Below are 23,606 nucleotides of genomic sequence, written 5' to 3'. Positions count from 1 at the left end.
AAAGCCCCTCACAGCAGCCACCGCATTCCAGTGTTTTCAGAGTATGAAATATTGTAGTTGTGCCATATTAGGTTTCAAAAAGTAATGTCAAGGCAGTAGCAATGGGTTTTGAGAAAGGTTCAAATAGTTAAAATTGTTAGTTCAGCCAAAAATATTCATTTGGTCGTCATTTACTGTACCCGAAAATTTTTACTTTTTGTATCTTTTTTTTATTATTTCTGTCCTATTGTTAGTAAAAGCGCTTCTCGGTCCTTATTTTTAATAACAAACGTAAAATAAGCACACAAATAATTCAACTGTGATGTACGGAGAGATTTTGTTCATATAACCTACGTATAATCTGTTTTTCTAAACCTGTATGACTTTATTTGCAAATGCAGATGTTTAGCAAAATGTCCAAGCCGCTCTTTTACGTGCAGTGAAAGTAAACGGTGAACATGGCTTTCAAAGAGGCACCATAAAAGTCTCCACACAGGCACTACCACATATTTAGAAGGTTTTGGATCTGTGTCAAAATATTAGCAATATATTTCTTCACCTTCAATAGAAACATATATTTAGGTATCTAAGCTTGTGTCTGCCACAGAGTAACTGTAACATTTAATCTTAACATTATATATATATATATATATATATATATATATATATATATATATATATATATATATATATATATATATATATATTTTCTGTAATTTGGTTAATATCTACTGATTCTGTGTTTCTGAATTTACATGTCACAATTCTGTTTCTATTTTATGTTATTTTTTTGCCAATCTTGCGATTCTGACTTTACTATTAAATTTTATTGTCAGTATTAACTGCGACTTTTTATTTTGCGTGTTTTTTTATTAACAATTCTGACAATTTTTCTCATAACTGTCAAATATAAACTAAGATTTGTGAAAAAAAAACAAAAAACAAAATGCTTAAAATCTTAAATGTTTATTTTTTCTCGCCATGGGAAATTTTGAATTTTTGACTTTTTTCTTGGACTTCTGAATAATTCAGAACAGCAGTTTTTCCACAAAGATTAATTGCGACGTTTTATTCTGCAATTCTGACATTTTCTCACAATTCTGAATTTACATCTTGCAATTCTGTTTTCTCATAATTATGAGATATAATCTAAAATTCGTGAGAAAAAAGTTGCATAAGCTGCACATTTACATCTTGCAGTTCAGAGTGTTTTTTTCTGCTATGGGTGTTCCCAGAATTGTGAAATGTAAGCTGAGATTTGCAGGAAAACAGTTGCAAGTACCCTTTGTATTTTTTAATCCCTTGGCGGAAACATATTTTGGTCCGTGCAGTCTCACTTAGGAAGAATGTAGTGCACAAGTAAGTTCATTTCATGGAGCTTTTTGTTGTTTTTGGAGTTTGACGGCATTCGCTTATTTACCATTCACGCGGAAAAAGAGCTGTTAGTTAAATTAGTTTTTGGTGGTCCGCATAAAAATGAAAGTGGATGAACTATTCCTTGAAGAAAACCAAACATGCGTGATTTATACATGTAAACTCGAAAGATTAAACGCACGAGACCTGAAGCCCACAAGTGTGTGTGTTTTCATTGGTCTGTGCTTTTGTACAGCTCCACTGTGCTTGAACTCAGAGGCCTGCTGTTTCTCAACGTCCTCGCTGCTCCCGAACCCTGCGAGATGACCGACAAATCAGCATTACTCCATTAATCTCCTTTAAAACGAATCAAATTAAACCCCCGAGCTCACGCGGCAGCGGCCTTAAACCGTCTCACCTGAAAAGAGTCGTCCTCATCTCCGTTATTGTTCAGATACCCGAGGGACGCGGCTCTCTTCATGCTGCGTGGGATAAAAAAAACAATTAACAAGAAAGAACAACGCTCTACTGTAGCGCGCGGTAAAGCTGCTAAAGCCGGGTTCAAAGGTCGCGGCTCGCGGCGGCGTCTCACTTTGTGTTGCGAGGTTCTGGTGGCATGGTTCCTTGGATTTTCTTCACCAGCATCTCGCTGCTTCTGCGCAGGACTTCCCTGAGCTTCCCGAAAGAGCCGCTTCTCCTGAGAGACCCGTCCTGAACACAAACGCAGGCCTGAGTTTAAACGGTTGCCGTGCGTTTTTCAACTCTTGCCATCGGTTGAGCGCCGGTTTGGATTCTCGCTCTACTGGGTCAACCAATAGATAACTCGCTTATAGCCGTCTCTGCAAATTACAATAGTATTCAATCGTTTAAAAATGAGTATATATTTGGTGCTTTGCAGCGAGCCAGCTTTGGAGATTTCAGTTTTAGAGCAAGCAGTAAACATTCAAAGTATGACGTAAATTAGACTAAAGCAACTCTGCAGATTAAAGATTAAGAAATACATTGGGGTCCTAGTGATTTCTTTGGCTGAGAGGCCATTTATGGGTGTTCAATCCAGTGCCTGATTGGAAAACCTACACATTTTATTTAATTGTCATCTTTATTTTGTAAATTTGTTTGGCTGAATAACGAAAGACCAATGGCGTGACGTAATCGAATGTACTTTTGATTTATTTGTACAGTAAAAAAAAAAAAATACATGCCTGATTCAAGAAGGGAGTCTTACAAATGGACAAAAATTGTTTTCCTAACTTTTTTAAATTGTGCTTTGTTGATATAGGTATATAAAAATGTATAGTGTTAAGTAAATTTGTTTTGTCATTTTTTTTTTTTAAAGCTAGACAAAACAATACATTTAATTGGCTATTTAATTTATTGAAAATAATGGGAAAAATATATCTGGGAAAATGCGAAAAAATATTTATTCGGCCTTCTGTGCAGTACTTCATTTTGTTTGGTTTCAGCCATGAATTTTTATTTCAGTGCAGTGCATTCCTATTTGTAAATACAACAATGAATATCCATTATACTGGGTTTTTCAATGGGTTTTTAACTTTTAAACTGTTTTTGGTCAAATGCCAAAAGTCAAACAACAACATAAAACAGTAATACTCACTCTTAATTTTTTTAAAATGGCAATTACTAAGAGGTAATATCATGACATCAGACAGGTTACTTACTATTAACTTTGCTCACACTCTCAAAAGTCGCAGACTGTTTCAGACTCAAACTTTTCAAATTTTTATAAATAAATTTAACCAGTTGTGAGAGGTGTAGTGATGGTGACAATGACGTCATGTGACTGTGATGTAATGTGCTTATAGTTTGCTTGTTATTTTTGCTTTTTACTAGTGCTGTCAAATGATGAATCATGATTAATCACATCCAAAATATTTTTTTTTTATTTACATCATAATTGTGCATGTATTGTTTAATTTATATATATATTTATTTATTTATTTAAATACACACGCTACAACATCTACATTTATATTAAATATATTAAATATAAATACATTTCATATATAAATATATACATGAATATGTGTCTATTTATATATACAAAATATAAAAAACAGTAGGCACACACACATACATTATGTAATTTTTATGTAAATTATGTGAATCACTTTTTACTGAAATTAGTCTATAGTTGTGTTAATTGCAGATTCTGATGTAATAAATATAATATTAATATAATATCATTGTAAATACATTTAAATATATATTTCTAAATATATACAGAACCCACACATATATACTACACATATATGTAGTAAAAAATGTTGTGATTAATTGCTTTTACGTTACGTTTTTATGTAGTAACAGACAAGTTACTGCATTGCATTTAAAAGTACACAGAATAGTCAGAAGAAGGAAAAATGCTATTTCAGTTTTGTCAAGAAAAAAACTACCGAAGTGTGAGATCGCTGCAGCACTGCTCCTGGTAGTTCTCGGAGAACTCATTCTTTTGTAAATCGGTCAGTTCAGTGCAATTATTAGTCTGCAGGGTTACCGAGCCTCTACTAATCTCCAAATCAAAGTAGAGTGGAATACGTGTTAAAATACCTCATACTGGAGAAGATCTGGAGCGTCGCAGTGTATCTCTGAGACCAGCAGATGGCAGGACGTGTTTGTGTTCGCAGAAACACCGCGTCATGCTCTCACGTTACGCAACGACGCTTTACTAGGGTAAGTAACTATAGCATAACTGTTTTATTGTCAATATGAAATCGAATCCAATCCATGCGACTGAGTTAGCGTTAAATCTAATCCGAGCTGCGGTTTTAGAGTTGTTCGGTTAAAATGCTAAATCCAACATGGTGATAAAATGGAAAGGTTTAGGGGTATAACAGCACATGCGCTCTGGAGACCTGAAATAACCCTTTGGTTTTACTTTAATCCATGCTCCGTGCTGTCATGGTGAAGAAAACCGAGGCAAATGCAAGCTGTGTGACCACGGCCGGCGACAGAAACTAGGTCACCGTGTGGCGGAGAGAGTGCCTCCAATAAAACATTCACTCATAATTCACATTCGGGCACACACACACACACACAGAGGCCTGGCCACTAATTCAAGCCTTTATTGGGTTAGATGTCATAAGAGGTTAATGAAGACATACATCAGCGTGCAGAAAGAGACACATATATATATTTACACACGCAGCCCAAAGATCCCACCAATCTCAGTTAATCTAGAACGGTGAAGAATTCGCTACAGACGCGCTAATTCACCGATCCCCAATCCTGAATAATGAGCACGTACAGGAAGACGCAGAAAGATGAAGTGTGTCTTTAGCAAAACCACACGGAATCGCAAAAATAGCTTCGGTTTCTGGCGAAACTCACAGCCTCTGCTATTGGCATATTGAGCGGGTTTCAGCTGAACTTTCGGCCTTTCTTGAAGTCACGTGTCTTTGGTAACACAAAAGCCAATGAAGAACGAGTTTATCTTACTTGACGCATAATCTACTATGAAAGTCCATTTCCGCTTATTATGGCGACTTTTCATTTCGCAAATCCGACTTTTTTCCATGACACAAACCTTGAAATTCTTCTCAGAATTGCAATATATATACTTGCAATTGCAATAAAGTCAGATTTGTGAGATATAAACGCAGAATTGCACGTTATAAAGTCAAAATCGCGAGTTATAAAGTCAGAATTGTGAGATAAACCCGCAATTTTGAGAAGATTTCAGACTTTTTTTTCGCTCAAAATTGGACTTGCGAGTTTATATTTCACTTTTCTGACTTTCTGACTTTAGAACTCGCAATTGAGTTAATATCAAGCAATTCTGACTATTTTCACGTAATTGTGACTTTATATCTCAGGAAAAAAGTCAGAATTGTGAGATAAAAAGTGGCAATAACTTTTTTTTTTTTTTTTTTTTCAGTGGCTTCCATACTCTACGAAACACTTTTTTACAGAACTAAATATGATTATGAGTGTAAGAAAATTGTGAGTAGCAAATAATACATTATTTCAAGTTTTTATAAAAAAGTATAAATAAATATAACATAATATATATGAGCAAGGTATAAACATAAATAAACGAAACGGTAACTGCTATAAAACATGGGTTATGTAACATTGTCCCAAAGTTTGAGAGCATGAAACATAAAAAGCTAAATATTCAAATTCATTTTAATTTAAATTGTAAGTAGTAAATAAAGTGAAGAAGAAACGCTACTTTTTAGTCACTATTTTAAAAAGCTAATTAATTCTAAAATGAAATTTCTATCATTTTACTTGTTGTTTTCAAACCGTACAACTTTCTTTGCTCTGGAAATTTATGTTAATTTTCCAATTTAACATTTTAATTGCTATGGCAATTACATAATTAGAAAATAAAAGGAATGCGTTAATTTGGTAAAGACTGCAAAATGATCAGAATTTTTAATATCTATATTTAAAGTGTATTTCCATACACGCTTTCCCTTTTGCTCGATCAATCATTCATTTATCTGAAAAAAAACCCATTGAATAATTTTTAATGGTAAGTTTTTGCAATCAGTATATTTTAGCTACAATTAAATAAACAACTACAAAATCAGTTTTTTTTAAATGTAGCTAAAATATTAGCAATTTGGCCTGTTTCTCACGCGTTGTATTTTACAGGTTATAAATCGGCGTAACACAGTGCAGACACAAAAACAGACGTCTCAGAGAACGAGGAGGAATGAGCAAAACGAGTGAAATCAGTCAGAGAAAGAGAGAGCAAGAGCGCGCAGGAAATGTAAGATGATATCCCATCAGCCTTAGCAAGAGTTAAAGCTGTGCTGGGCTTCTCTCCACAAACACACTCCACCCGGCAGAGAGCAAACCGCACAGCAATCCATTTACCGGATCTGATTTGTTGTAAGAGCAGACAGAGGAAGATGGGGAGAGCTTAGGCCTAATGCAGAGAGAGAGAAGAGAGAGAGAGACAGAGACACAGAGAGAGAGAGAGAGAGACAAAAGCAGACCAATGAAAAAACAAGCACAGGCAGTGAGTTTGTTCATAAACGCACATGAAGGCATTCATGTCTGTTACAGATTTAACCTGACTTAAAACATGCTTTGTTGGTTTGTGTAAATTCATTCACTTAGGTTAATTTAGTCACCAATAGAATTACCCAATTAGACACGCTTTAGATCTGAAATTCAAGTCTACGCTGGTTTCTGTTTCGTCCCTGTTTATCATCATAGTTGAGGCGAATTTCTACATTATAAGTTAAATGTATATATGGAAATGAAGGGAGTATTGCTTCTGGAAGCACTTCTGTTTTATAATCGCAGATGTTTAATTATATGAAGATAGCTGCGCAGTCATTGTTAATCATAGCTATGCATCATAATAGCAGTGATGTAATGACAGTGGCAGTGATGAGGGTTTGCGGGTAAAGAGAGTAGATGAGTCACAGATTGCTGATGTCACGCAGGATATGACATCAGCAGGGCACTTTGGCACACTGGACAGGCAGCACTGACCATCTCATTTTTTAAAGTGATATCAATCTCATAGCCAGAATAAAAGGATTCATATTGTAAACTTGCAGTCTAAATCGTTTTGCTTTGAAAAGTGTTTATTAAGATCTTTTAAAATCTAGTGCTGTCGCGATTGACCACACCCAAAATAAAACTTTTTTGTTTACATTATGTATATTTACTATATATAAATCAAAGTTTATACATTTATATATACTTATATTTTATATATCACATAAAATACATTTAATATATAAACATAACATATTGCACATGCATGTGTTTGTATTTATTTAAATCTATACAGTACACACATATGTTATGTAAACAAAAACTTTTATTTCGGATGCGATTAATCGCGCTTCATCTTTTGACAGTACTAATTTCTATAATTTTATCATATAAATAGCAAGAGAATGCAACGTTTTTTGTGGAAACTGTAAAAGTTACACAAACGATTGGAACTTTTTAGGAGGGAGCGCAAAACTTACGCAAAAAATGCTAATGTTTTATGAAAGGAATGCAATATTGTTGTTAGACAATGCAATAGTTTAACAAAAAAAAGAATGTAAATGTTCTGCGAAATGTTCTTGAGGAACGCGAGAGAATGTAACGCACTTGAGGAATACGCGATATCATCCGCCTCCCCTTTGAGCATGCAAAAAGCAGCTTAAAGCACTAAAATAGAATACTTTTTTCTCCCATCTCATTTTTTCCCCGTGTTTTCCGGCATTCGTGCTCTGCCTCCGTCGCACCTTTGGTGCTCTATACACGTGGAGCTGTAAAGCAGCTTTACAACATGCGACAAAGGTATTACAGACTCACCCCATTCCACTCCACACTTCCTTCTTCCCCGCCGTCGCTGCCGCAGTCATACTTCACGCTGGAGATGGACGCAGTGCTCCTCCGCCTCTCTCCATCTCTCTGAGGATCCACTGCCGCTCCCTGACACAAACACACACACGCGTTACAGAGACATCGTGTTTTCCGGCATTCGGTGCTCTGATTCTCACAGACGTCGCACCTGTCTGCGGGACCTCATGGCACACTCCTCCAGGGTCTCAGCTGCCTCTATTTTCCCCTGCTTACGGGTCTCATCAGCAACAACGATGAGAGACAGAGAAGAGGTACAGGCCACGTGGTGCAAAGCGCTGCTCAGGTTCCTCAGCGTGGTGTTTATCGTGGAGCTGTGCATGGAAAAAAAACATCTCTGAAGATCCCTGGACCACAAATGTGGTCAAGAAGGCCATATCATTTTTCAACATGTTTAATATTCTAGACTAGGTTTACAATTCTTTTTTTAAGCAAGCACAGTATTTCTTGGGACTGTCAACTGTGACATATTATACCCAAAAAGTTCTTCATGCAGTGGATTACCAGTAAAACTGCTAAAAATTTGGGACACTTTGACCTGCCCCTGTATTGTTTCATTCCTTTCTATCTGACATTATCAAGATAAATTCGTTTTGACACATTTTAACTCTAAAGCTCCATAGTTATTTTAATATTTCATTGCCCTTTTCCAAACTATAGCGATAACTTATGGGAATAACATGGGAATTTTTGAAGGTTCCCAAAAACATTTTGGTTTGACTTTCATTCATTTGCGATTATCAAGACTAAATTTAACTCTTTGTTACCATTTTCGAAGGTGTCTCAATTCATTTTGGTTTGACTGTACATATATGAATTGTATGTTTGTTTAACGCTATGACATTATAGTACAAATAGTTGAGAAGACTTTTTTTGTTTTATCCCTATACTAAGGCCTATCAAACATACATTCTTGTGGCTTTAAAAACAGAATTGTTGGTGTAATAACCGTTAATCGCGATTAAGATAAGAGCCTTTTCATATATCCTTTTTACGTTATGTAATTTCAATGGTTGTGACAGGAGTGGAAACACTTCTGCACAGACGGGGTTGGTTAACATATCATGCGGCCTTACGTTTAAAACACTTATTTCAACACTTAGCACATATTCAACTTTCCAGAACATTCCTTTTAAGTTTTAGCTCTGGGGCTGCTTTTCCTCACCTGTTCACCTTGCAGGCTTTGTACCAGCCGCCGTATTCCCCGTAATGATTCCCATCTGCCAACTTCCCCTGGGAGAAAGGAGGAGGAAAACACACGGAGTGAGACGGTGACGTTTCAAAATCTTCTCAGCTGTCAATTACCCAGTCAGGGAAACCGTTTTCTATGGACAGACTGGGTACAGACAGCCACAACCTCCCTATCAAAACATGCACAGGTTTAATTAATCTATCCTTTCAGAAGTCAATAAAACAGCCATAAAGGACAAGAAAGGGAACGTTCTTTAGTTGCATACTCGGGGTTCAACCTAAATCCCACCGAGAATCTGTGGAATGACTCATTCAGAGTTGTTTGGATTGGTTTCCTCTGGATATTGTGTTGCTGTGTTTGCAAAGCCAGAGAAAGCTAGAATTGTGCTTTCATTTCGAGCTCTGTACAACAAAAGGTGAATATTTTGAAAGCGGGTGGTGACTTTTTGTACCCTCTATATCAGCTTCCCACATGAGCATTTTAGCATTTCACCCACCCATACACACACACACACACACACGCACGCACGCACGCACGCACGCACACACACATGCACGCACATGTTCTGGCAGAAACCTACTTTGCTCTCTTGTCTTTCCTCAGCATGCATCCAGATGGGTTTATTTTCAGCTGCAGACACAGAGAAACAGTTCTGCTACTGTAACCATTGCAAAAATGAATCATGGTAAACTGTAAAATCACATGTACGATTATTAATATTCAATATTAATCTAATAATATCTAAGTCATTCTGAACAGTGGTTCTATGATAGTCCGGTTTCTAGATATAAGCATTCCTCTTTCCATTTTACATTTAGGTTACAAAGGTCATAGCTTCATGGTTAAGTTTAAAACTGGTCAAAATCACTGTTTCCACCACTGAATAAAAATAAAAAAGGTACTTTTTATATCTCACAATTCTGCCTTTCTTACAATCGTGTGACATAAAGTTGAAATTCTTTTTTACACATTTGTGTGATGAACTTGCTATACTGACTTTTTTCAAAAACAAACAAAAAACTAAACAAAACGCAAGTAATAAATTCGCAACTGCAAGTTATTAAGTCACCATTCCAAGATATGACCTCAAAATTGTAAGAATCACTTTTTGACTCACAATTGCAACTTTTTATCTCACTTGTGACTTTTTTCGCAACTTTGTGATATAAACTCGCAATTCAGATTTTTTTCCTGAAAAAGACATAAATTCGTAATTGCAAGTTATAAGGCCAGCGTTATTGTTATACAATTTTTTAAAAAATTGGGCTTTTTAGAATTAGAATTGGCCTTTTTTAATTAGAACTGTAAATCTTTTCACAGTTGCGTGCTATAAATTGTGACTTTTTTCTGAAAAATGCAAGACATCAATTCAATTTTATGACTCGACTTTTTGTCTCACAATTCAAAAATTGTCAGAATTGTAAGATATAAACTAACAATTGCAAGTCTGAATTGAGAAAAAAAACTTTTGCATAACACACACACACACACACATATATATATATATATATATATATATATATATATATATATATATATCACTATTCAGACTTTAGAACTTGTAATTATGAGTTTATATCAAAAAAAGGCAGAATTCTGAGACAAAAAGTAGCAATAACTTTTTTTTTTTTTAAGTGGCGGACACGGGCTTCATTACATATGGGATCTAAAAATAACTTTAGTAACTTCTTGAAATGTTCTCATTTACCAACAGTCCACCAGGTGAACATGTATTAAAAATATCAAGAGCACAAAATAAATTTGGCACGAACATATGAAACAGAAAATGTAGAAAAATGAAGAAATCGATCAAGCTGATTTATTGAAATAAAGTGAAATCAACATTAAAATGATTAACAAAATCATATAAACAACACACAAATTGACCTGTTCTGAAGGGATGATAATCAATTTTCTGATATTAAAGAACAGAAAATAAAATGACAAAAAAGGATGAGATTTTGAAAATAAAAGAAAGTCACAAATGACGTAAAACAGAAGGTCACCTGAAAGTTGTACAACTTCCAAGAAATAAGAGAGGGAAATCACAGATACAAACCATCTGTTCAGTTGTTCGTACACTAAAGTGCGTCGCACTTCTGCTTTCACATTTAATTTTTGAGGCATTCACATAGTATTTTGCCTGGCACAGGCAAGCAGTTCACTAATATAGCGTCCATATTTCAATTCATCTTCACGGCAAAAAAAAAATATACACATAAATGGCAAGAACGTAACATTTCATCCAAAACTCTCCCGGGTGTGAACTAATCCTATATTTTATAGTATTAGAAGTTGTGTTTGCTCCTGGATTTCTGTGGAAATCCAAGGCTCACAGTGAAAAGGTAGTAAACCAGAGGTCAGGCGCGCAGAAAGGTCACGATATCAAGAGTCGGGGGTCGGCTGGTGAGGTCATCGATATGAACGGTTCAGTTTTATGGCATTGCCAAAAAAGGAAAAGAAAAACTTTTGTGAGAAAGCATGCAGGCTATCGGCTAATGAATAATGAAGGGGCCATAATCAAGCAATGATCGTACCATCTACAGATCCGAACTCTTTCTCGTGAGCGCGCGTCAGGATCTCTTTGTAGAGGATCTCAGCTTCCTTGTACTTGCCCTGTTTCAGATAACATGAAGCCTGCAGGGAAATGATAAAGAAGCAATTTTTACAATCATGGCATATATTACGGAATGCGTACAATTACAATTACAGGTAATAGATGAAGTACAATATGTGACCCTGGACCACAAAACCACTCAATTTTTGGAAATGATCTTTCCATTTATGTATGGCTGAGATACAACTATTAGAAAATCTCAATATAGAGTGTATGAGTGTATATGAATATGAGTATGAGTGTAAGAGTGTGTATACAGGGTATGAACGATTATATTCACCAGGTTGTTTTTGGTCTTGGCAACATTTGGATCATCGGGTCCCAGTTTTTTCTCATAGATATCCAGAGCCCTGCAGTAATAATACTCCACCTCCTCGTACTTCCCCTGATTCTGACAGAGCAGAGCCAGATTATTCAGTTGCTTGGCCACGTCTGGGTGATCCCGCCCCAACACCTGAAAGACGAAGAGAAATAAGCGCAATATTGCCGACACAGGGGACATTACGATCATACAAGTATTATTTGAATCGAACAAACAGGCTTTGGTGAGAGTACCTTCTCTCTGATCTCCAAGGCTCTCTTGCACAGTGGTTCTGCTTCTTTGTATTTTCCTCTCTTTCCGTACAGGACCGCCAGGTTATTGAGGGTGGCCGCCACCTGGATTAGTAATTAAACATTGACACTGATTACAGACTACAGTGTGGATCCAAACAGAACACCCTTATAAATATAACTAAATATTATAAAAATCACGGGCTAAGATCTGAAGGGCCGTCGTTCCTGTAGGTTTCTTGATTTGAAGTTTGCAAGACATTCGAGACGCTGAATCTTTATAGTAGACAATATCCCAAGCACAACTGTATATTCACCCTGTTTTTAGAGTAATATGCGTTTTGTTGTACTTACAGCAGGGTGGTCATTGCCCAGGGTCTTTTCTCTGATTGACAGGGCATCATTAAGGAGATGAGCAGCTTCCTTGTATTTATTCTGGTCCCTAAGTGGAAAGAAACACAATGAAGTCTTATTACGAGAGGTTTATTTAGTAGGTCAAGTCCTCCTCCGTTTTAACGTAAATGCGACTTTTTAATCTCACAGTTCTGACTTTCTTCTCACAATGGCATGCTTACATTTTAGACTTTTTTTTTACCCTCAAAATTGGAAGAAAAAACGTCAGAATTGTGAAAAGCTGTCAACTATATAAATATAGTCTCTTTTTTCGTCGGAATTGGACTATTTTAAGTTTATGTTACACAATTCTGAAAAAACTAAGTCTTAAAAAAGTCATATTTATTTAGAAAACAATTGTGTTTTATTTTTTTTATGTAGTGGCAAAAACAAGCTTTCATATCTATTACTTAATTATTATTTTAAATCTAATAAAGAAAAATATTTTCCATGACAACATGACAATTTGCTAACAGATTTGCCTGTTCTGATTGGACAAGGCTGAAAACAATAAGGACTTTTTAAAAAATAAGTAAAATCCGACGTCATTTGATAAAATGTAAAGAATAAATAAGTGACACACACCTGTAGACCAGAGCCAGGATGTTGAGCATGGTGGCTACATCGGGGTGGTCGTGTCCAGAGGTTTTCTCCAGGTCCTCCAGAGCCTGTTTGCAAAGAGGCACAGCCACTTCGTAGCGGCCCTGAGCGGCGTACTGAATCACCAGGTTATGGAGGGTCCTGAGGCGGGCTGGGATCTCATAGCCACCCTGCTGAGCGGCAGCAAGAGCGGCGCTGTTGTGCCGGTGTGGGACTGAAGGGGGCGACAGAGAGTAAAATGCGTTATAACGAAAATACGAATTGTATTGTTTCTCAACTCTCAATCCACACTTTGGTAACGCCTAGGGTTGCCGCCTAATAGTCGACTAATTGTTAGACGAGGTTGGTCGACCAAATTTTTAAAAGCCGCTAAGTCGCCAAAAAAAATAAAAAATTGCCCGCTTTAGTAATACTTGCACTTAAAATAATGCAAACGTATAAGAGTAATGCCTCTATCTAATCTCTAAGGGCTACATTTATTTGCATATACTCACAAAATCAAATCGGATTTTGGGAAATAATAAAAGCAAACAGAATGTGCTTTTCGCCGTCTCGGTCTGTGCACGTGAGCGCGAAACACGGCATCTTTGCTTTACAGACAGTAAAAATATATCTATAGAGAATGTTTTATTAAGATTCTAAAAATATGGTGAAGCAAAATTCTATCTGAATACAGTTTTCAGAGGATGGCTTTCGAGTGCACTGAAGCTTTTGAATTGAATGCTAAAAAATAAAATGATTATTGTATCATTTTTATAATTCCTTACCCTGGTCATCATCATCATTGGGAAACAAATCGTCCAGGGCATCTCTGGGAGTCTCACTGTTTTTCTCTTCCTAAAACAAAATCAAAGAAAAACTGATTTAAATATTCAATGAAGTAGTCTGTGCTGCTCTGTTACCATTAGTCTTATATATTAAATTATTTCTAGAGTCTGCATCTCTGTCCATGCACTACTGTCTTTAGATATTTTAATGGCTCCATTAATTCAGGAAGTAACTGCATCAAACAGCCTTTAATGAAATATAAATGACATGCTGGAGGAAGCTGTCATTTTATCAGATAGAGTGTCTTCAAATGTTTCCAATGCAGAAAGAGAAAAATGAAAAACATTGGACTGAAGCAAAGGAGAGGACCTTCTGTTTGCCAAGAAATACAATTTACTAATTCATCACACAGTAACAATGCAGATCTTCTTTGTAACATATCCATCCAGCAAAACAGAGTCATCCATTCAAACTGACAATAAATCAATGCTGGCTACACTTACAGGAAGAAGGACACGGCTCATTTCCCAAGAAAAGCCAGGCTATAGCTGCAGAGGAGATTTAAGCCAAAAAAGTTCCCCTTTTATTCATTTACAAGTCCACTTAGAATGCTAGTCATGGGTCCTTGCACCAAAAAACATTGTAATAATTTTTTTGGGAATTTAGTAAATGACTTATAAATGTCTTAATATGAACTCAGACACCCCAGATTCACTAAACATTGAATTAAATATTATAAAAGAATAACTAAAAATGAAAGAATCATTAAAAACTAAATAGATACAGTGTAAAAGAAAACTAAAAAATGCCAAAAACACAACTAAAACAAACTAAACAGAATAATAAAATATTATAAAAATTATATAATATTATAAAATATAAAAAAATTTTCCCCAGTTTTATGAATTAAGCATTTTTTCCATGTCTTCACATTGTTTTGAGCATACAAAAAAATTAATTAACCTTTTTGAAAAATTCTATTTTATTCATATTTTATTTTATGTCCTTTGTAGAGGACACTAGCACTAAAACAAAATGAAACAAAATGAAATGGCATGAATAGACATCAAAAAGGAAAAAACTATTTGATTTTTTTTTAAATGACATTTAGGTTTCAGGATGTTTTATGCCAAACTTTGTTTACGGCTGATTCTCAGCTATGTTATAAAATATTTAACAAAAATTTTTGATATAATGTTTTTTTATGCAATATGTATATACAAATTTCCCTAAACTTATTTTCCCAATTATATCTATACCCTGTGTTTAATTTACATAATTAATGTACTTTTAGGACAGCATGTTGAAAAAAAATGTCATAATGGGAGGGACAATTGGTCAGACTTTCATAATATCTAATAATATCTAATATTTCCATAAAAATATTGATAGAATTTATTGTCCTAATCAATGATGTCTCCCAAAATGTACAATATACACACTTTAAGTTGTAGTGTCCTCTACAGTGGACATATATAAATGACTTCCTGCTCCATAACAAGAAGTCATATTTGGATTGATGACAAACAATTAGAATTTTTTATTTAAATGACAATTACAAAATACACATCCAATACTTAAAGCTGTGAGATGTGAGGTCTCAGAGAAATCCACAAAAATCCACTACAGAGGCAAAAATAGCTGGGTTTTAGGAGGATATTTCAGCTTTATTTTGACAACTTAGAAATCCAGAACTATGAAGTTTCTTTCTGCAGTGTAAACCTTTCATATATCATTTCCAACAATTTTCTAACAAATAAAAACGGTAACATTATGCAACTGGGGAGTTTTTCTTGAATGATGATAGACACTCACCTCTGGTGAGACGCCATCATCATATTTCTTGAGCTGGTTCATGAACTCCAGATGTTTCTTCTCCTCCTCCAGCTGTGCGACGCTCTGTTCGCTCTTCTGGAGCTTCTGCTGGGTGTTGGCTAGCTCATCTCTCAGCCACTGGTTCTCCTGACAGAGCCGTCGGACCTGAGCACGCAGCTTCTGCTTCTCTGACTCCACTGCATTCAGGTGGTTGGACAGGGCCATCATCACCTAATATGTAATATTTTTCCATTATTAACTAGGTCAGCAATGGATGCTAACAATAGACTTTCTACCACCTCAGTGGTGTTCACCATATCCATTCACCCCACCCTTTACAGTCATCATCTCTCACCTGTGCTTCACCCAGGCCCAGCTCAATCATCTCCACAGACTTGCGCAGCAGGTTGGACTTTTCATGAACCAAACTGGCCTCCTCATCTTTCTTTAAGCATTGGATGGTCTGCACTAGACTCTGCAGGATGGAGTTGTGCTCGGTTTTGAGAGCTTCCAGACCTTGAATCACTAGTTTAGTGCTGGAGATGATCTCCTCCTGCGTCAGCTTCTCTAGTCTCTCCTCATGTGGGTAAACCATGGTGGACATGCTCTATGAAAGAAAAGGCACAGAATGGAGGTTCTGGAATGACTTATGAATTATTTAAATTATATATATATTTTTTTATTAAATTGCAGTGTGTTTTTATTACAGTAGTAGAATTAGCAAAGTGGAGTGTGCATCTGAAAAGTCTGATGAAGTCGTAAAGAAGTGTTGAATCTAAATAAACACAATTCTTCCAAAGAAAACAAGAGACAGTAGCAACAGCTGAGAGCTCCGATCCTGCGTTAAATATTTTTAACACCATTAAACTGGAAAAATAAATTCCTTGCATTAACACGCTTATTAGCAATTAAATAAATAAATCGATTATGAATTATAAATATGACTAGGTAATATAGCCATCATAACATAATATGCATCATGAAGTTTAGTTTTACTTTTAGATGTGTTAAAGATGACAATAACAATGTTTTGAAATTATTCACATTTTTAGAGCAAGCGTTTGTTACATAATGTGTTTAATGCAAAAACTCTCTTGATGAGGAATAATAAGAAAATATACTTTTAATCACAAGTGCTCAGGAAACAGGAACAATGTGGGAGGAAACCACAATCTACAAATGAGAATGGACAGAGACTAAAGGAGAACTGAGGGCTTATAAGCACAAAGGGAACTAATTAACCACACAACAGGAGAACAGGATGATTGATTAAACAAGGGAAAACTCATAAACACAGATAACTTGCTAAAACAAAACGCAATCCAACACTGAGCATACGATGGCAAACCTACGCATACACGTTACATCAGCTCCCACTCCCAGAAGGTGCATCCTTGTACCATAAAGTAGTCCAGATGAGAAGGGAGGAGGGAGGATGGAGGAGCAAAACAAAACCAAGTACAATAAACAAATCCACAAGGGAAATGTGGGTGGGAGGATCCCTGGAGAAGCAGGAGGAGCTTTAGGGGATGAATTTTAGGGACTTTAGGGGTCAATGACAAAGATGAAGCTAGAGACCCATGTGGAGCTGAGCAGAGACAATATGACAATGCAGGTTTAGAGACCCACAATGAAGCTGATGGCTCATGAGATAGAGGTGAAGGTTGGAACCCAGAAGATCATGGTGGAACCGGAGGAAAAGGGAATTCCAAAGAAGCCAGAGGAATAACAGGAATGAGTGCAGGCAGGGGTGAGGAACTGGCTGGTTTTAGAAATGTAGGTGGGATAGACATAGGAGAACAAGAGCTGGGAGGAACCAGTGGAGACTTGGCAGATTATGGGCTGGGTGGAACCAGCAAAGATTCAGGAGATTGTAGGCTAAACTGGACCAGTGGAGACTCAGGAGATCCTGGGTTAGACTGGACCAGTAGAGACTCAGAAGATTCTGGGTTGGACTGGACCAGTGGAGATTTGGGAGATTCTGGGCTGGGTGGAACCAGCGGAGACTCAGATTCTGGGCTAGACTGGACCAGTGAAGACTCAAGAGATTCTAGGCTGGGTGGAACCAGAGGAGACTCAGGAGATTCTTGGCTAGACTGGACCAGTGAAGACTCAGGAGATTCTGGGCTTTTGATTGTGAAATTCTCCTCCGCGAGGCAGACTGTGAACCGTAAATTACTGTTCACCAGCACCCACTCCACAAAAGTGGCAAAGTCCTCTCTGGGACCTGGAAGGTGTGCCTTTGACCAATCATGATACTGCGTGAGGCACATCAGATCTAAAATGTCATTGGTAAGTTTCCCCCCAGAGAACGATCCTTCTGGCGGGCAGGCCTGTGGGTGAGGAGCAAAAACAGCGACCAAAGCAAAAGAAAGAAAAATGCTGCTAAAACTGTTTTGGTCCATTCTCTTTTAACAAGGAGTAGTAAGGAAATTCTTTTTTTTCTCTAAAGGGACAAGTTAAAAGTAAAACACAATCTACAAACAAGTACAGATGTACACTAAAGGAGAACTGGTGGCTTATAGGGGAAATAATGAGATAATTAGTCAGACATAAGGTTGACAACAGGATGATTGACTAAGAAAGGGAACTCATTAACAAAGACCAACTGACTGAAACAAAACATGATGCAATAGCGAACAGAGAATGTTAAAGCATTAGGCTAGTTGATAACAAAAGCATTTGTAATTGTAATTTGGAATGTATCTGTTATGGTACAAATATATTGTGCATATTTTCAAGTTTGCGTATCTTAAACAGCAAATGTAGAATGAAAACAATTATGCTATAATTCAACCAGAGTTCATCCTTGTGGCAGCTCTTGACCAAACTTGTCACAACAATAGTTCTGAGTCTTCGAATCTGCTGGGTGTAAAGCATTTACAATTCACCCTTACAACATCAGTCCCGTGCTGTAAAACCTATCCGTTCAGGCTCCAGTAGGTCATGCGATCCCACTCGATCAATAAAGCCTTGCATCCAAAACACTGACCAACCACATAATGGACAATGGTCCTTTCTGTCTTATAACCATTTATTAAAATAAATTATTTATTAAAAAATGGATAAATATTTTAGAATGCATCAACAGGCTTCAATACAACCGTGTGATGAAATCAACATACAAAGAATTACAATCATGTCACTGATTAATGTGACTATGCCTTTTACCTGCTAAATCCCACAATGAAAATCATTTGCCTACAAGTTAAACCTTGCTCTGGTGCAAGTCATCTATTAATGATTAAACAGGAAGTATCAACTAAGACAAGGCACAGCTGTTAGAAATTTAAAAATCCCCACCGTTGAGGCCTTTTGTGCAGGTACCTTACACAGCCTATATTTACTTTGTTACGTTTGTCTGTAATTTGACAGCATGTGCGTAAAATGCAAATGGTTAACAAAAAACCCTATATTTCCGTTTAATTTATTTGGCTGAAGGTCATGTTAAAGAAACATTCCACCAAAAAAAAAGATGGAGGAAGGCTTATTATGTTCTTTTATTTTAGTCAAAAGTATTTTATTTCAAAAGCTAAAAGATCTAAACCTATTTAATCCCACCGGTCACAATAGACCATTAAAAAAGTTTTTCTTTCGTAAAGCTCTAAAAACATTACTGATGTTTTAGTGCGCTTCCTAAACATATGGAAAACATAAAAGGTCTCAGTTAAATATGTGAAATTTCACATAATCAACGCAAATTGTCACATGACTAGAGTTGTTTATTCCCTGTTTGCACCTTGAGAAGGTGAATCAAAGCTCCAAAATGAAGGGCTAGTAAAGTATGTTAACAAAGAGATATGACAAAGATTTTTGGCACACATTAACTTTAGGATCTCTAGTATTAATATTTGCATTCACATTTATTTATTTTTGTTGAGCGTAATCATTGAAATGAGCAAACATCTTGATGGTCACATTAGAGACCGGCAGGATAATGGTGAACTTCGCAGTTGCAAGAAAATGTTGCAATGGCAAAATATTGTGCTAAATTAAAAATTCAAATGTTACAAAAAGTGCACAATAATTCTGTTGTAGTACTCGTAGCATTGATTTAAAAATTGGATTTGAAAATTTTGAAGACTGTACAAAAATAATTTTTAAATCTCAGTGTTCCTATCAATGTTGCAAAAGTTTTTTTTATGCATAACAGTAAACCTAGAATGTGATCAAATAGCTGAGGTAAGATATATAACAGCAGAAATTTGACATTTCATTAATCACCATATCCCACCAATTGTGAGAGCGTAAAACGTTTTTCATACACTTTTCCAATACATTTTGCTAAAATATCATCACTTGGATATTTTCGTGTCTGGGAATAATTTTTGATGGAAAAAATGAATGATGGATTTTTTTTTTTGGTGTTGTTTTTTTTGCAATCCAGCAGGTTTTTGCTTCACAAATGGATTACTGTGATGTTTTTGTCAGCTGTTTGGACCTTCGTTCTGATGGCCCCCATTCACTGAAGAGCATAAATTGGTGACAAAATGCTACATTTCTCTAAATCTTATGAAGAAACAAACTCATCTACGTCCCTGAAAGCGAGTTAATTGTTTTAATTTTGGAGTGAGCTATTACTTTAAGGTGAGCAGTTTGGAAAATTGAATTGCCCCGATTTAAAGTCACCATTATAGTTGCTTAAATAAGTAAGCCAGTGGATTTTGGATCTAGGGTCTTGAAAGATGTCAGAGGACACTATTTTAGCTTTAGACTATCAATCCATCCAGTCATCAGAAATCAAACGTTGGATATCTTCGCTCAATTTCTTTATTCACGTTGTTTTCATTTGCTTGTTTTGAGCGTAAGAGCTTGTTAGTGTTGTTTCGTATATATACGGTGCCCCGGTTTCGCTCCGTAACCATTTACAAAGTGTTTTAATATCTGTTCAGAGTGAGTGGATCTATTACAGCCTCTACTGAACTAACCGGTCGTCCCTCTCTGATATCCATGGCAACAATGAAACAGAAATAGAACACAAATATCGAGTCAGTGATGAAATCTGAGAAATGTAAAACGCAAGGTGGATGTGCAGTGATGCCAGCATGGCTGTGCTATTAAAATTAAAAGAATGAATGCAGTATTTTGCAATTATGACTAACCCTAAAGAAAAACATTAAGATGCATTGTGACAATATTTTAGTTTCACAGTCTACATTATCATAACGCAGAAAAATTCAATTATTAATCTCATTAGAATAATGCAAACATATTTTTATTATTATTATTATTAGTTGTCAGAATTGCTTAAAAGCATGGGATCCTCAACATTTTTGCTACTTTATTGACAAGCATGACAGATTCATTTTCTGGTGTCTTTCCAGAATAACCCACCATCAAAAGCTCACGGAGACCGTTCTGTCACCGCCATTGTCTTTAACCTGCTGCACGCTTTGAGCCTGTTACACATTTCAATTAATGCAATCCCCTAGATACTGAAACCTGATACAAAAGCGGCTACAGTAAGTGTTTTATTTTGTGAAAAACTAGTCGGCTTTGTGCTTCACCAATCATGGGTCAATGGGGAAGGGTTTGAAATGTATTTGGGTCAATGACAAATCAAATTTATAGAACTGTAAAGGAAAAAATGAGCGTCAAACACAAAGTGGTAGTCACGTTGGTATATATAGTTTTTGTAAAATTCTGTACCATTTTCAATAAAAGTACGCGAATACCCTGCAATATGTGAGTGTGCACATCTTATTGTTAATTCATAAATACCATTACATCACATTTAGCATCGCATGACATTTTATAATGTCGAACCAAAAAAATGTATTTAATAATTGTAGAAAAGAGTGTTAAAAAACATGCTCACCATACAGAGGTATATTCAACTCATTCTACATTTTTTTTTTTTTTTACTAGTATTACTAGTACATTTCACAAATAATTACGAAGACCTTTAATTCAACGTCATTCCTTTTCAAATTCAAATTGAAGTAAGATCACATTATTTTTTATTCGGAGTTCGTTTCAGTGCATATATGCACCTGCACATTCACTGTAGGTTTGCTAAATAAACACTGTTTATTTTTAGTCTCGTTTTTAGAGATGTTCGCTAATATTACTCCACTTTTGTGATTTAAATAATTAAACCGCTGCTGTGCTGTAACTTACAGTACTGAAAACACCACTAATAATGACTTCAGAATATTAAAACTGAGCATGGTCAGACCATCCAGACACCATACAGCACATCCGAACACTGATGCCTTCATATACTTTCGCTTCAGCGCTAACTTTTGTGAATGGCAGTGAGCGAGTGTCTCTTATCTAGACTGCATTATTGACACGAACTGTTTGCTGAAGTGAGGAGTGGCCGTGTTTACAGACAAATGCTCTGAACCTCTTCCTCCCGATGCATAAATGTGCCGTGAGATACAGTTGAGATTAACTCAAAATATAGGTTTAAGTCCTAATCTTAAATCCATAGAATTATATACTGTGCTTGTGCATCCTGTTTATAACATGTCCCTAATACATAAAGAATTATATGCATTTAGTGTTTACTCTTTCTTATATATCTGAAATATAAAAATAATATATCTTTCTTAAATATATATCTTCTTTATAATATATTTTTTTGTCATTTATGGGTGTATGTTTTGTTTTTTGCACCATATTATTGTTAAATTGTTTTAAATATTAATAAGTGATTTTGTTGAAATTTTATTTTAAATAAAATAATCAAGCTAAATTACGTTTTGATGGAATTTTTGCAACAAGGCCTTTTTCTTTCATAATATCAATCCATTTTTGAATATATATCATCCAAAACCTATATATATATATATATATATATATATATATATATATATATATATATATATATATATATATATATATATGAGCATTTACATTATAATGTATTCTGTGCATCCTGTTTATAATGTTTCATTTTCTTGTTGTAATTACAACTGTATTATTGGCGTAACCTGTCCTGAGTCCGGTCATAATACTAAGGTTTATTCAGATATTTTCAAAAATATAATTACTGTAGGCTAGATGTAACCACGCGAAGCCCAATTTAAGAACATGTCAGAACGTTACAAGCTTTAGAACTGAGGCGTTTTGCGTGATGATCTCACGGCCATTAAGCTACGTGGTAACAGGGTGTAGCCAGAGACAGTAAACATTACATCTGCTGCACTGTACCGAGCGTTTATGAGTCAAAGCAGGCATTAGAGCTGCTGTAATAGTGTTTTCCAGGAGTGCGAGGATGGGGTGTTGTCCTGAATGATGCATGACTGCTGATGCATGTGAGACGGTCCATAGGTCACTGTACAATGTTTATGACAGAACGCACCCTCATCACACAATACAATCGATGTTGCTTGAAGCACAACAGAAAACCGCGGTTAAGAGTTTTTTCCCTTTACAGTAGAACGCTACAGTGTGAGTGAAACGGTCACCTCAGAGAATAAACGCTATTATTCACACATGCATTATCGCAGGCACTCTCTGATGCTCATTATCATATCACGGCATACCTGTTACGATCACCGCTGCGTCCACTGCACTAATGTCCAACGCCGTGTTAAATCAAGGCAAAATTAAGAGAAAACACATCTCATATCCAGAAGCGGACTAGGAGAGGTCAGCAGCACCGAGAGCTGGACCGGCACTGCGCACTTTCTGCGGCTGCGCTTAGCCAATCCTACTACGGTGAAGGACTGGCTCATTAATATTCATTAGGTAACGCGAGGGCCGGTGCCGATTGGCTTAAATGCAGTAACTGGGTGGAGCTTAGACTAAAAGAGGCTGTAGAAAGCTGGCGAAGTGACCTACAGACTCTCTGCGTGACTGGACGTTTCAGGAAAATAACCAAGCGACGTCAAACGTCACGTAATGAATATTCATACTTTAGGCCTTGGCGAAAAAAAAATCTGACGATTAACAAAGAGAAGCAATGCTCCCGTAAATCAAGTCCGCGTGGGCCTGGAAATTCACTTTGCATACAATCGGTGTGTTTAGTGTTTTATTAGAACAAAA

At 36.1% G+C, this 23,606-nt stretch overlaps 1 protein-coding gene across 2 annotated transcripts; it reads right to left on the bottom strand.

Annotated features, from left to right (window-relative positions):
- Window positions 1-929: 929 nt before the first annotated feature.
- klc4 (kinesin light chain 4) lies at window positions 930-23,259 on the bottom strand. 2 transcript variants are annotated; one of them, XM_043223038.1, is made up of 17 exons: window positions 23,105-23,259; window positions 15,967-16,218; window positions 15,612-15,842; window positions 13,796-13,865; window positions 13,014-13,242; window positions 12,390-12,477; window positions 12,039-12,140; window positions 11,764-11,937; window positions 11,404-11,503; window positions 9,447-9,496; window positions 8,840-8,907; window positions 7,940-7,988; window positions 7,826-7,885; window positions 7,627-7,746; window positions 1,925-2,043; window positions 1,751-1,814; window positions 930-1,648 (listed from the first exon to the last, which is right to left on the bottom strand). In XM_043223038.1, exons 2-17 carry the CDS (start codon window positions 16,213-16,215, stop codon window positions 1,565-1,567), a joined length of 1,857 nt encoding a protein of 618 aa, XP_043078973.1. In that variant the 5' UTR covers window positions 16,216-16,218; window positions 23,105-23,259; the 3' UTR covers window positions 930-1,564. The 2 variants fall into 2 exon arrangements, with proteins under 2 accessions (XP_043078973.1, XP_043078972.1); XM_043223037.1 differs by lacking the exons at window positions 930-1,648; window positions 1,751-1,814; window positions 1,925-2,043; ... (3 more) ...; window positions 8,840-8,907; window positions 9,447-9,496 and adding an exon at window positions 10,672-11,269.
- Window positions 23,260-23,606: the final 347 nt, after the last annotated feature.

Source organism: Puntigrus tetrazona, chromosome 22, assembly GCF_018831695.1.
Source record: "Puntigrus tetrazona isolate hp1 chromosome 22, ASM1883169v1, whole genome shotgun sequence".
Taxonomy (NCBI): Eukaryota; Metazoa; Chordata; class Actinopteri; order Cypriniformes; family Cyprinidae; genus Puntigrus; species Puntigrus tetrazona.
Note: the sequence above shows the minus strand (reverse complement) of the source record. Positions and strands in the feature narration are given on the sequence as shown.

Bases quoted from the DNA above. Each gene is read 5' to 3' on its own strand.
- klc4 (XM_043223038.1), bottom strand. From the start codon at position 16,215: ATGTCCACCATGGTTTACCCACATGAGGAGAGACTAGAGAAGCTGACG. The intron at 11,504-11,763 runs GTGAATATAATC...ATTTCCCTGCAG, and splicing joins CCAAGACCAAAAACAACCTG to GCTTCATGTTATCTGAAACA. The intron at 1,815-1,924 runs GTGAGACGCCGC...TATCCCACGCAG, and splicing joins CCAGAACCTCGCAACACAAA to CATGAAGAGAGCCGCGTCCC.